Raw genomic sequence first — 14,904 nt, 5'->3', positions numbered from 1 at the left:
TTTGTTACTTTCTAAAGTGTTGGTAGACTAGCTGTTACTTTGCAGTTAAGGTTCCAAATTATCCGCTATACATTGATAACTCAGAGTCGGTACCAGACACTATAAGCTAATGATGTTGTAGGTTTCACTGTCAACATATTAACTCAGTTGATAGATGGACTTACTGACATACTGGGCTCTAATTGATAATTCATTAAAAACATGAAAGCTGAAAAATTCCCAGTGTCATCAACACTCATTTGTAAAATGGTTTTTAGTCTTTCTAGCGGAACATGGTAGAAGCACATACAGAATAGAGATGATCAGATTCATACTTTATGGAAATGCAGCACAGTTACAGAAGAATATAAGCAGTGTTTAAAGATTTTAACACAACTATCAGTCAGAAATTCATAAAATTACCGATGTAGTATAAAATGAAATATGTCCCCCCACCCCAGAATTCAATTATTGTAATTTTTGATAGCTGTGTGTAATGGCCCTTTACCTTCTCCGTACATAACAATAACATGGCAAATATATTATATTAACAAACATCATTGCATCTGTTATGAAAGCCACAGTTATATTTAGCACCATGTATGTTTTTACTTGGTAGGTATTTGAAGAAGGTGTAAACATACAATTTGTACTGAACAGACCACGGAAAATATTTAAGTTGTACCACTAAATGGAGTAATGGTTTACATACATCTGTATTTAACGAGGCTTGTCAGATGTGCCTCATGTTGAGTAAAATATGTGTTGTTGTGTACATTATATGTGTATGTTTTTCAGCACCATTGATAGAGCGAGACATTTTACACAGCATCTATTTGACAACAATGTGTAAGTCGGTTTCTCCAGATTTTCTTTTAGATTATAATATCTTTTCCCTGTCCATCCATTTAAGACCAAATTTATTGGTCTGTCTTTGATCTTTTAGAAGTTAGGTATATGTTTTTACTTTCGATCCATTTAAAGACCATTTCATTGATCTGTGCATCTTTTGAATTTTACTTTATCAACATTTGAAGTATCTATCTCTGCTCTTTTTGTGACCTCTAAACATTTTTACAGGTCATTTCTGTATCTTTGGAATGGAAATTGTCTTTTTCTATGCATGGATGAAGTAGATTTTTTTAATAACACTTATTTGACGTAATAAAGAAAGTAGAGATCTTTCCATTTGTATACATAGTAGGTTAATTCTTAAATGTGTAGTTCATCTGATCCAAAGGACCAGCTTATGCCTTTGGCACATTTGGCACAGTTATCTGTTGTCCAATAACTTCTTCTAAAACATGCTGCTTGTCATAAACTACCAAATTTGATCTGAGGCATCCTTGGGGGGAAGTGGGTATAATTTTGTACAAATGATGAGTGTGGGGCTCTATGGAGCTGAAAGGCAGTGCCAAATAGGGAAAAAAGGAGTAACATTTTCAAAATCCTTCTTCCATTAGGATGAACAAAATTATACCAAGTATGGTATGAAGCATCATTTGGTTTAGGGGATTATGGGATTCAGTTTTATATAAATCAAGTCTGACCTCGCTAGGAGCAGTGTTGAATAGGGGAATTAGGGGTAAATCTTCAATATTCTGCTTCAGTGTGGATAAAGCAACTAGAATGACTTCATTAGATCATGTGAACATGCAGGTCCCATAGGCCCTATGTTTAATTACATTAACCGACCAGGTAAGCATACAGGTCCCTTAGGCCCTTTGTTTAATTACATTAACTGACCAGGTAAGTATACAGGTCCCATATGCCCTTTGTTTAATTACATTAAACCACTTTTTAAATATTTTAATACTTTGCAGTTTTTATTTATTTTTTAAATTTTTTTCCAATTCCATATTTCCATAAACTTTGAGGTTTAATTCAAAAGTTGTTTATTTTATCAGATAATTTGTTTGCATGATTACATTTTAGTTTTATACAGCCTGTTTATAAGACGAATGCTTTATTTCTTATATTTTATCAAGTACCTTATATCTCCCCCTTGGTTTTGTATCATAATCTTAACATATTGCTTTAAGTACAATGTTTTGTAAATTATATTCCCTCAGTTTAAGCACATGCTACATAACTTAAACTGTGTGTGAAAACAACACTGAAATCATCTCCCCACAGATTAAATAATTTTCTCACCATTTTATATGCCAGGTATAATTTTCTGTGCCTAGGCAGACATCACCCACTCAGTATCAGCAATGGTGGGTTTGCTCATGATTCTCTGACATTTCGGTAATGGGGGGAAGTTATAAGTTAGAAATGGCATCGGTGAGAATCGAGTGTGTTAAGTGATAAACATGCATTGTTTGGCAAGCAGGAACAGACGAAAACTTCCATCTGGAATAATTATTTATGGGATGTAAAACACATCTGTGTGTGAGTAAGCCAATTGATTACGTATTCCTTGTACAACTGGAGTCGAAAGTCTTCATCGGAAAATCCGAGAGTCTGCGGGTGAATTGGACAAAAGTTAGGTCTACATCATCCTTGCTCCAAAGTTCTGCCATTATGAAATAAATGGCAATATTGATATTAAAATTTAAGAAATTAAAGGACATTATGTAATGAATTTTGAATATCAAGACTTAAGATGGGGATGGGTCGAAGAACTTAGAAAAGTTTTGTTATAAAAATCATCTTGTCCCAAGTGCAGGTGTACCAGCAGGGAAAGTGTACATAATCTTTTGACTTTGTTAAATAGTTTCTGATCATATATAGGCTTATAAAGGGAACATAAGATGTGTCAGCTGATACAGATTTAAAATCTAGATCTCGCTTCCCCAGGGATCTCTGTAAACATTGGCTTGGACCAGTTTTGTAGAGACACAATGATGTAGTTGTAACCTTTGTTAAGGGATTACAAACCACCAACATCACCCATAAATCTATGTCTAATTATGATGGATGTCCTCTCCCTATCTGGTGTGTGTAGAATTATAGGCTTGACTAAACTCCACCATACTTAACTATATCAAAGCCTAGAACAAGTTGGTATGATATACTAAACTATCATTTTATTTATTTTGTATTTTCAACAATTATGGTCCATTTTCGGCTTTCCCATATCTGATGAACAACCATTAAACTCCATTTGTTTAGATGGAAGGACTTTTATCGCCTGGACAACCCAACCACCCAGGGGTGAGGGTCTCCATCGTTATATCATCAGTAACATATTGTTGTTCATATCAAGAATCGGTTCTCTAAATTTTGTTTTAGTCGGTGAAGGTCTAGTATAGAAGTTTTAGAAAATGTCATTGTTTTTATCATCAACTATGAGCCTTCAGGCCATTCTTCAGGTCTGACTTAAGTTATGTAGTTAACTTCTATCTCAGTATAAACAGGTGATAGAAAACAAATATCCCTTAAACAATGCTTTAAGATACCTTCAGTATTCCGCAAATCTAGACGACAGGATTTTGGGGGGATATTTTCAGGGGGTCAAAATCAATAAAGAAAAATCCAGGATCATATGAGAATGTATTATGATAAAGGAATATTTAAATTACATTTTTACTTTGAAAATAAATGCTGCATCAGTTGTGACTTACAGAAAAATATACATAATAAAAATAAACAAATAAATAGAGCCGATTTCCCTAGGGGACATATGTGTTTTAAAGATATCTTCCGTGCCAGGCCTTGTAGTACATATATCATGTAAATATTTAGTTTTATCTATCCAGTCTAATATCCATAAAAATTGGCCGCCATATGAATAACACAGATCAGAGGTTACATTTTTGTCTTTCATATTTTTTTAATGTATGGAAATCACTCCACTCCAGATTCTCTAAATTTTCTTATCTAAAAATAAAATATACAGAACTCAGTTCATCCTCACTATCACCATGGGGCTTAAACTAACATATTGCAGCCTTCCACAAACACACCCACTCACTTCACATAGGAAGGGGGGGATCCTTAAAGATCTTAGCTGTTGACAAGACATCAACCAATACAAAATTAAACCTGTTGCTTTCATACATAGGGATGCCAAGATCATAAGATAATTAAACAATATAAAACCAAAGGAGACCATCCTTAAAGATCATAGCTGTTGACAGGACATTAAACAATATAAAACCAAGGGAGACCATCCTTAAAGACCATAGCTGTTGACAGGACATTAAACAATATAAAACCAAGGGAGACCATCCTTAAAGACCATAGCTGTTGACAGGACATTAAACAATATAAAACTAAGGGAGACCATCCTTAAAGACCTTAGCTGTTGACAGGACATTAAACAATATAAAACTAAGGGAGACCATCCTTAAAGACCTTAGCTGTTGACAGGACATTAAACAATATAAAACAAAGGGAGACCATCCTTAAAGACCTTAGCTGTTGACAGGACATTGAATGATATAAAACCAAGAGAGACAATCCTTAAAGACCTTAGCTGTTGAAAAGACATTAAACAATATAAAACCAAGGGAGACCATCCTTAAAGACCATAGCTGTTGAAAAGACATTAAACAATATAAAACCAAGGGAGACCATCCTTAAAGACCTTAGCTGTTGAGAGGCCATTAAACAATATAAAACCAAGGGAGACCATCCTTAAAGACCTTAGCTGTTGAGAGGCCATTAAACAATATAAAACCAAGGGAGACCATCCTTAAAGACCATAGCTGTTGAGAGGCCATTAAACAATATAAAACCAGACCAAAGCTATTCCTGGTTCCTTTATCATCGTGATTAAAATCAGCGATTTAGAATTCTATAGAAAATTTGTGATATAGAAATCCTAGTGTAAGCTTGATCTTTATGTCTTCTATGCAATACAGTGCTTGTTATACAAAAAAGACATAAAAATTGGTCAATTCCTAGTTATTCTTTCTACTCTTTATTAAAGTATGGTTAATTTCTCCCCTTAGTTTTATTCATCTTTACTGTTGAATATTAATTTTGCTGAAATAAAGATAAGAAATTTGATGAAAAATATATTTTCTAATTGTAGATACAAATTGTTTGTTATTTATGAAACCGTACTTTGAACAATCAGACTTTGGAAAGACAGCCTTTGGGCTTTACTTAGTGTTAAATCATCAAAGCATTGCCGATAAAATAAGAAAAGTAAAGCTGATATCTGATAATCTGGTCCAGTCAGAGAAGAATGTCACATTTCACAAGTTTTGTATGAACTCTTTCTTGCAGCAGTGAGTAATTTTGATGTTCATCAGAGTTTTAAATCCTGTAAATACTATGTCTCCCTTGCTGGTTGTAGACCACAGTATATATTTAGTATAAGCTGTTTCCACTCAGTTTGATAATATTGATGTTCATCAGTACATTTATATAACTGGAATAAATCTAAGTGTAAAAGAATGTGTTAGTGTCATACAATCGTGAGTAACCTCCCAGTTTCCTTGGTCGCTGGACTGTATCGATACCTTACGCCTGACAATGTATTGTTAGATGGCACCTGTGTATACAAGCGTCACGCTATAGATATATGTGTATACACCACTGTACTGTGTGTAGCTTCAGATTCAAATTACTTTTGTGTGCCGCGCTTTAAAAACATTACATGTGGGCCAGTTATAAGCTGCCTGTAGACTTTTGGAGGTGGCGAGAAGACTGCTGATGAGTTTGGGGTGTGTGGAGGAAGGTAAACAGCTCCGTTGCCTGGCACAGTACCACCCTAAGGGTAGATGGCTGAACAATTCCTCCCATCTTTCACTCCCTTAGATTTATACTTCCTGCAGGATTTCTGAGATGTGTGTTGATTCTGAGTAAATCCTTACTGATATAACCACTGACAGAGGAGGAATTTTTCAGGGTTAAATTTGGATTCGGACGTGTCTTGTCTTCATACCTATCTCTGGTGTGATTCTATTGTGTACGGTCCATTCAACTCCCAGGATACATAAAAGATTTTACACTGTCTGTCATCACCAGCTCAGGAATGAAAATATGTGATTGTGGAGAATACTGACATAGTATATCAAGCTCCAATGAATTTGATTTACATCTGTGCTCCTAAAGTTAAACAACAAAGTATACACATCTAGGGTACGGATCAGGCAGAGAGGAGTAGCATGGATAAACAACAGCCAATCTAAGTGTCTTGTTTGTTTCTGTTAAAACACAAAAAAGTCATCATGTTCTTTCACCGCTCCAAGAAGTACTCACTGGGTAAGTAGTCAGTCATATCCTCTATACTCTAGTTTGTGGTTGTGAGGTATACCACACCTACTAAAACACCATCGGTGACTCCAAGGATATCAACCGTTATAGGAAACGGAATAGGAAACCTGTCATATATCAATACTGTATAATTAGAACTTTACAGATAACGACCATATGTGATGTTGATAACAATTTCATAATCATGCACATTAATTTTTTCTTCTTAATGTACTCAAGTGACAGCAAAGGACTGTCAGTGAACTGTCAGTTAGTCCTAAAATCAGAAGTTTAACAGTACATCTGTTTATGAGTATGGATGAGAATATGTTCTGTACAATATTTTATACCTCTCACAGATATTAATATCTATCATAGAACTGATTTAAGAGATTACAGATTGTTTTAAAGAAATAGAATAGTGTTTCCCAAAGAATTAATGTTGCTTCCATATATGGACATAACGATGTTTGCTAGATGATGGTCTGTCAGTGACAAATGTTTTATCCAATAGACATAATGACATTTGGATGTATAAATATTGTCAAAAGATTTAGACCAAAATTTGAGTTGTTGACAGATTCTCTCCATGCTGAATTAAGTTCATGTTGTGTCTATTCGAAAGACATAATCAGATTGTGTCTTTTCAAAAGACATGATCTGGTTGTGTCTTTTCGAAAAAACATGACCAGATAGTGTCTGTTCTAAAGACATGATCAGATTGTCTGATCTGTCTTTGAACATGTCTGATCAAAGGATCAGATTGTGTCTGTGCTAAAGACATGTTCAGTTTGTGTCTGTGCTAAAGACATGTTCAGATAGTATATCTCTGCTAAAGACATGTCTAGTTTGTTTCTGTGCTAAAGATGTGTTCAGAGAGTATATTTGTACTAAATACAAGTTTAGTTTATGTCTGTGTGAAAGGTGTGTTCAGAGAGTATATCTGTACTAAGGAGAAGTTTGTGTTAAGATAGATGATATAATTCCTGTTTCTGTGTTTAAGACCAGTTTTCTGATAGTTTCCATATTGTATACTGGTGTTCTGACAATTTCTCTGCTATAGATAGGTATTCTGAAAGTAGTACAAAGTTGGGAATTCTGAGTCAGATTTTGCATAGACGGGAGATATATCCTGTACTCTGAGCTCGGGATGGTCTGATCCTGCTGTAGTGTATGACTTTAACGTAATTATTTAAACAGAATGAGCATATTTCTTGTCTGCATGACTCAAAAATCATTGAAGAATATGAATTTCGACTGAAAAAAATTCATATTATGAAGAGTAGTTATTCAGCTGCCAAGGTGACCTCTCTTGCGTCATCTACCTGAAGAACTGACTCGGATAATTGTTGCCATGAAGGCTTTGGGTATGATCTACTGATGGGTATTTACCCTGGGTAGGCTGTCGACAGAAGTGAATGGTAGAGATAGTTATTACTGTGACTCATGTGGGAAAACTGTATGAAAATCAACCAGTAACAAAATTATTGGTTTTTAATTTCATAAAACTCATTTTAAATGAAAAATTTCACTCATAGATGACTCAATGATAAGAGATAACTATTTACTTATATCTGTATATAAGAACCATGTGATACCTATAGGACAAAGTGAAGACATACAACAGAGTGAGAGTCGGATGACTGCCGTCTAACTTCTATCCTGATCTGGTAAGGTCACACAGTAGAGGACACCTTCAAAGCAGGATCATTGATAAAAGAAATCTGTGTGTATATACTCACACTTATAAACATCTCTTCTTCTGTTATAAAATGTCTTAACTGTCAATTAAAAAAGCTCATGTTTTTGACAAAAAATCACACACAGTCCAGTATGAACCGGTTTGAAAGTTCCATATTTCAGAATCAAGCCAATTAAGTGTTTCGGGCATCAGCAAAAATGACCTTGAATCGCTGAAATAAACCTGATTTTAATGATAAAAAGAGAGCTCTGCTGGTACTGATAGAAAAGTAAGCATCTTATTGACTTTGAACAGGTTGACACATCACAGAGACATGTCGAGGAAAATTTTTATGGTTTTCAGGTTTGATTAACACAGGTCCATAAAGATGTTAATAAAGGGGACAAGCTAGGATATAATTGCTGCCCTCTCCCTATCTTCTAATCTTGTACAACAGGAGAACTTCACCATACCATTAATAATGTAATAAAGCTTGTGTAACCCTGGTAAATACTAGCCGCAATATACTGCATGACTACAGAGAACTTCTCTTTAGCTTGATCTGTTTAGCAACAGACTAGTATACCAGGATTGGCCATGGGTTTGAACCCTAGCGGATACATTGAAATAAATGATGACCTGTAATACATTGGCACCCATGTAGAGACCTCGGAATAATACTGAGCCATACCTCACCAGCATCGCTATAACCCCTGGAAACTCAAGCACAACTTATTTCCTGGAAGGGAAGTATGTTACCCAGGTAAATAACAGCCACAATATACCACTTAGCTAATGAGAATTTCTCTTTAGCTTGATCAGTTGAGCAACAGCCTAGTAAGTCAGGGGTCCCGGGTTCGAATCCTATTGGAGGCATTGAAATAAATAATGACCTCTGTTATACTTTGCATCACTTCAGGCACCTGTTTGAAGAATAAGCACTTATTTTGATAAAATGAGTGAGTTGATGTGACTTGTACATAGTGTTAAATACAATCTCTGTGAATCATCTGATAGAGCGTGCTTTTTTGGTTGGGTACAACTGTTGGTTATCGTTTATGAGAACCTGGTTTGATTCCTGTCAGGCACTCAGCATGAATATAATCATCTGTTAAAGATCAAAAGATTCTAAATCTGTAGTGTGTTAATAATCTCATTATTTAACCTGTGATGTCATAAAGATAAATTTCTGGTTCCACAATTTTCATAAAGATGATATTTGATTTACAAGATAACAATTATGAGTTTAATTTGTTGGAAATAAGGTCATACAGAGGAGTCTTACTCAACTGGTTGTCACTTTCCCCTTCGATTCTATTAGGTTTTTAAAAGGAAGTGATATAACACAACAGTAATGTAAGTAGAGTGAGGCCTGTATGATAAGGAAAATGTTCTGTTATTACAAAATGTGAGGAAAAACAGTTATACTCACAAAAAATTGAAATAAAGAGGTGTTAAGTACATGTTTATTTCCACATCAACAAACTTATCTTATCGATTGAGATTATAGGGGAGCACTAGCCATGGCAGAGAGTCTGTTCTGAGACGTGTAGTAAATCACATGGAGATCTGCACTGCTAAAAACTCTACCATTAGAACTGTAAAGCTTTCTTGAATACTCAGATTTCTCAGATTTCGAAATTATCAACACATGAGGATTATTGTTTAAATCATGGTCTAATGCTGGTGTTTTGGACATGATTCTTGCGGATAGATGTGGAGTTCTCCAATTCTCCAAGCTCTGTCTCCTCTGTCTCTCTATATAGAACTTAATGCTGTAGATCCTCTATTTCTCTGTATAACACTCAGAGTTCTAGGTCTTCTGTCTCTCTGTGTAGAGCTCAAAGTTCAAGGTCTTCTGTCTCTTTGTATAACACTCAGAGTTCAAGGTCTTCTGTCTCTTTGTATAACACTCAGAGTTCAAGGTCTTCTGTCTCTTTGTATAACACTCAGAGTTCTAGGTCTTCTGTCTCTCTGTGTAGAACTCAGAGTTCTAGGTCTTCTGTCTCTTTGTATAACACTCAGAGTTCTAGGTCTTCTGTCTCTTTGTATAACACTCAGAGTTCTAGGTCTTCTGTCTCTCTGTGTAGAACTCAGAGTTCAAGGTCTTCTGTCTCTTTGTATAACACTCAGAGTTCAAGGTCTTCTGTCTCTTTGTATAACACTCAGAGTTCAAGGTCTTCTGTCTCTCTGCTTGAAACTCATAGCTCTTGGTCTAATGTCTCTCTGTGTAGAACTCAAAGCTCAATATACTCTGTATAGAACTCAAAGTTTTATGTTTGCTGCCTCAGCTTATACAACTCAAAGTTCTAGGTCCTCTGTCTCTTTGTATAGAACTCAGCTCTGTAGGTCCTTTGTCCCTCATAGAACTCAATGCTGTAGGTCCTCTGTCCATCATAGAACTCAATGCTGTAGGTCCTTTGTCCACCATAGAACTCAATGCTGTAGGTCCTCTGTCCATCATAGAACTCAATGCTGTAGGTCCTCTGTCCGTCATAGAACTCAATGCTGTAGGTCCTTTGTCCACCATAGAACTCAATGCTGTTGGTCCTCTGTCCATCATAGAACTCAATGCTGTAGGTCCTTTGTCCACCATAGAAATCAATGCTGTTTTTCCTCTGTCCATCATAGAACTCAATGCTGTAGGTCCTCTGTCCATCATAGAACTCAATGCTGTAGGTCCTTTGTCCACCATAGAACTCAATGCTGTAGGTCCTCTGTCCATCATAGAACTCAATGCTGTAATGGGTGAAAAGGATTCTTACTTTAGATGTGACTTAATTGATTGATCAAGAACATGTCATGAGCATGTGAAATAGAATGTGTGCTAATGTTGGAACTGAGTGATGAAGAGACATTGATGAATGAAATGTCATGGCATCATCTGTTAACGTAGATTGAGTCCCATATCCCCTGTACATAAACTACCTTGTACTTTAACGTGATCAGGGATAGACACTATAGTTGAGAATATGTACAGTACTCTTATGTATTAACTGCTGTTTCTCCTCTGAAGTAATTTTTATGGTGCAGCTATTCTGCATTCTGAGTGTTTACAGAAATGGGAAACTCATTAGCCGGGGAGAACGCTGTCTGTCTGGGGAATGAATACATGTAAACTGATGATAGACAACTGGAGTTCTGCTGGAAATGGGAAATAAAAGCACAGCATCTGCACAGGGATTGGTGCATACAGGATACATATGAAATACCAAAGGAGGGATAGGGAAATGGCAGGTACCAGATCAGCAATGGGGAGAGTTACTGAGATAGATAGGCTGGTGAATAGAAGTGTGCAGCAATTAGATGGGACGATGGGGACATCAAGGCAGGGTAGGGTTGTTAATGGAAAGATGAGGTTATAATAGGAGGGTGTGGCCTACAATAAAAGGTGGGACAATGAAGGGAGGGAGTGGCATTAGATTGAGGTAGTGCATTAGATGAATGATGAGGCAATAGTGAACCAGTTAAGCAATAGTGAGAGGATGTAGCTGTAGATGGATGTTGGGACTTGAGATGGAAGTTGAGGCAATAGAGAGAGAGTATGACAAAAATGGAATAGTAGGGAAATAGCAAAGGGTGGTAGATTAGTTAGAGGGTGGAACCATAGAGGAAGGTTGTGGAAGTTATAGAGGGTGAGACCATAGAGGGAGGATTTGTCAATAAAGGGAGAGTGGGGCAGTAGTTTAAGGTGGGGGCATTAGTTAGAGGGTGGAACCATGAAGGAAGGGTGTGGAAGTTATAGATGGTGAGGCCATAGAGACAAAATAAAATGAAAGGAAACACAGACTACAGATTTCTCACCCTGTTATGTGGAGATCAACACATACTTTATTGTTGTTTTAGGTACATGTTTCACCCCCTCCCAGTGTAGGCAATAGTTTAGGCCTTTACATTCCACCTCCTGACTCACAATCTGGTGTCAACGTAAACAATTTAACCTGAAGACCAGGACAAAGGTACCAGTGTCTAACACTTCTCAGGATTATGTAATAAGTTTGTTGTATTGATAAATTCAATAAAATCAGTTTTCTATTTGTGAAAACAGAAAATCTTTTCAACTCCGTGTAATTGATTTCTCCTTTCACGAAAATGCTTGTGATTCAGTCCATCAATTAGTGATAGTGGTGCAAGATTACAAATCTTTTCTAAAACCTGTTATTGTGTAAATGCTGTAATAACTAGCTGACAATATTTGACTGTGTTGTATTAATGTATTTAAAGTTTAAATTTCATTGTAATGGCATAAACACAAATTATATTAGATATCTATATCTAATATCAATGTAAAATGTTCTCAATATTAAATTTAAACTTTTCAGTAGTTTCTTTCTTACACTGACTGAAGATTCTAACTTGCACTTTTTAACAGGTATAATTTAATCAGCAGAAAGTAATACCTTAGTTTCTTCCATTAATTTGTTTGAATTCAATACCGTATTTCACCGCAAACAAGCCCCCCCACCACTTTTTCCAATTTGCCAGGAATAGGGGGGTATTCGCAATTAAGCCCCCCCCTCCTGAGAAAGTTGGACTAAACATTTCTTTGTAAAAATTCATATAATCTTTAGTTGCATCTTACTATATCCAGGGTAGCACCTCTGCATCCCAGAAATGTTTGTCATGTATGTAAAGTACTGTCTTTCTGATGATGAGCATATAAGAAGCTTTAAACAAAACATTTTCTATTGTGTCTCAAATTAACTACAACTTTTTAATTACATCACCTTTTGATAATGAAAATTGTTGGTCAACAATGTCCATGGGAAAAAATCAATGTTTTTGAGTGAAATTTAGGAATTTCTTGTATTTGGTTGTCTGCAAGTTTTAAGTGTGGACACTTTTGCCATTGGTAATAATGAGTTAAACTCGTTTGTGGGTTACTGTACTACAACCACTAGCTGGGAGATCTCGACATCTTAGATCCTGTTTGACATTGCTAAATCAGATGATGGGGAAGTAATATCCCAGCCTAGCAGGTGTCTATGGTGAGATTAAGTGATCGGAGCTCTTCATGGAACATCAAAGTGAGGTTACAAATAGATAACACCATCACTGACGTTAGAAATTGTAGGCCATTCAAAAATGACATCATATTTTAAGCTTAGGAATTTTTGTTAAGTATTCTGTTGATGACTATTTCTTTTAAATTGGCCATTTCAGTAATTTTGTTTACTAAAGCTACATGGTGTTATCACAGTAATATGTTGTAAAGTCACCAGTAACCCCACAGTACTTCTTAGGGATACAACTTCAGGTGTAGGCTAAAAGTGCCCTTATTTTAAAATGTACTGTTGTTAGCTCAGAACATTTTAGAGTTTGAAAAATATCAGAACCAAGCTTTACTACAGACACAGGTATTTTTTTAATGAAAGTTTGATAATAAGACAGTAAAAAAGGCAGCCAGAGTTGTTATATCTGGATTAGTGGTGAATGGATGGTTGGACAGACAGATAAGTGGTGGCAGGTCAGTAGGACAGACAGATTAGTAGTGGCTGGATGGTATAACAGAGAGTTTAGTGGCGACTGGAACATCTGACCACCAGATAAGTAGTGGTTGGATGGTGGTACAGACAGATTAGTGGTGGCAGGACAGTAGGACAGACAGATTAGTAGTGGCTGGACATCTGACCACCAGATTAGTAGTGGTTGGATGGTGGTACAAACAGATTAGTGGTGGCAGGACAGTAGGACAGACAAGATTAGTGGTGGCTGGAACATAAGACTACCAGTTAGGTGATGGCTGGGTTGTCAATAATATTAGTATGGCTAAACATGATTAGGACTGAGACAACAAATTGAAATAGATAAGAGTTTTAATTGATCGCTATGAGGAAGCAGCTTTAACCTTAATTAGATTTCATATTCTACCTGTCATTGTTCGATGTGATGGTTTTACAGGTATATAAAACTGTCCCCAGATACAGTGGTAATAACTGGCTGATTGATGTCACGCATAATCACCTGTCTATTGATTAAGTAAAAATTCATACAAAAATGTAAGGTAAATATTATCTCTAGGGTCAACTTTCACAAACTTATACCAGTAAAATATGTCCTATAGAGGTAAACATTATACAGTTATACAGTCAATCAACTGTCTATTTATAGAGGTTAACTGTCACATACTTATACAGTCAGTCACCTGTCTATTTATAGAGGTATACTGTCACATACTTATACAGCCAATCACCTGTCTATTTATAGAGGTAAAATGTCACACACTTATACAGTCAATCACCTGTCTATTTATAGAGGTAAAATGTCACACACTTATACAGTCAATCACCTGTCTATTTATAGAGGTAAAATGTCACACACTTATACAGTCAGTCACCTGTCTGTTTACAGAGGTAAAATGTCACACATTTATACAGTCAATCACCTGTCTATTTATAGCAGTAAAACATCAGAACCTTTGCAATCAATCACTTGTCTATTTATAGAGGTAAAATGTCACATACTTTTTCAAGAAATCACCTTTCTCTACACACCAATACAGTAAATCACCTGCTTTTCTAATAGGGGTGAAAGGTTACATTTAAAGTATGACCTCTGTATAGAGGTCAGGTATTGTACATGAGGTTAAATGGTACTAAGATACTTCTTAAGCTAAAATGCTTCTTATACAAGACATATGACCTATAAAGGTCAAATACCATATATAGACACATATCAGAGTTGATATTATTGATAAATGTCATATATTAGAGAAATGGGTGAAAATGTGTGGATTGTCCTGTTAGCTGTCTGCGAAAGTCTGGTGAAAACCTAGAGGCTGGTATATAGTAGTGAGGAAGTGACACTTGTTTGTGAAGTAGTGTCACTGGTGCCATTACATTTAAGTACAATAGAAATCTGATCTGTTTTACAATATCAGGCTTTTAGCTCTGTCTCAGTTTATAATGTTGATCAAACTTCATTGTATTTATGTTTACTACACATGTTGATCACTTCAGCATGTATGTTGGTAACACAGGACAGAGGGGGGAATTCTCTGACCAACAATTTACATTTATATTGAAACATGACAAAGTAATATTTATCGCAAATCTTCATTTATACCAGTTTGGAGGAATAAATCTTCCTAT

At 35.9% G+C, this 14,904-nt stretch overlaps 1 protein-coding gene across 5 annotated transcripts in view; it reads left to right on the top strand.

The window, feature by feature from the left end:
• The first annotated feature begins 5,589 nt into the window (after positions 1-5,589).
• Positions 5,590-14,904, top strand: part of LOC132544688 (disabled homolog 2-interacting protein-like) — a 134,482-nt gene continuing 125,167 nt past the window's right edge. For 4 of the 5 annotated variants that reach the window (XM_060208314.1, XM_060208317.1, XM_060208313.1 and 1 more), the window contains exon 1: positions 5,591-6,141. In XM_060208314.1, the coding sequence (XP_060064297.1) occupies positions 6,108-6,141 (34 nt within the window). In that variant the 5' untranslated portion in view covers positions 5,591-6,107. Of the gene's footprint in view, positions 6,142-14,904 lie in introns of all 5 variants that reach the window. The other variant, XM_060208318.1, reaches the window with a different exon arrangement.

The sequence above is a fragment of the Ylistrum balloti genome, unplaced genomic scaffold (genome assembly GCF_031769215.1).
Source record: "Ylistrum balloti isolate Yb309-2 unplaced genomic scaffold, AGI_CSIRO_Ybal_v1 Utg369806, whole genome shotgun sequence".
In the NCBI taxonomy this organism is placed as follows: Eukaryota; Metazoa; Mollusca; class Bivalvia; order Pectinida; family Pectinidae; genus Ylistrum; species Ylistrum balloti.
The sequence above is the reverse complement of the archived record's forward strand: the minus strand, read 5'-3'. Positions and strand labels throughout refer to the sequence as shown.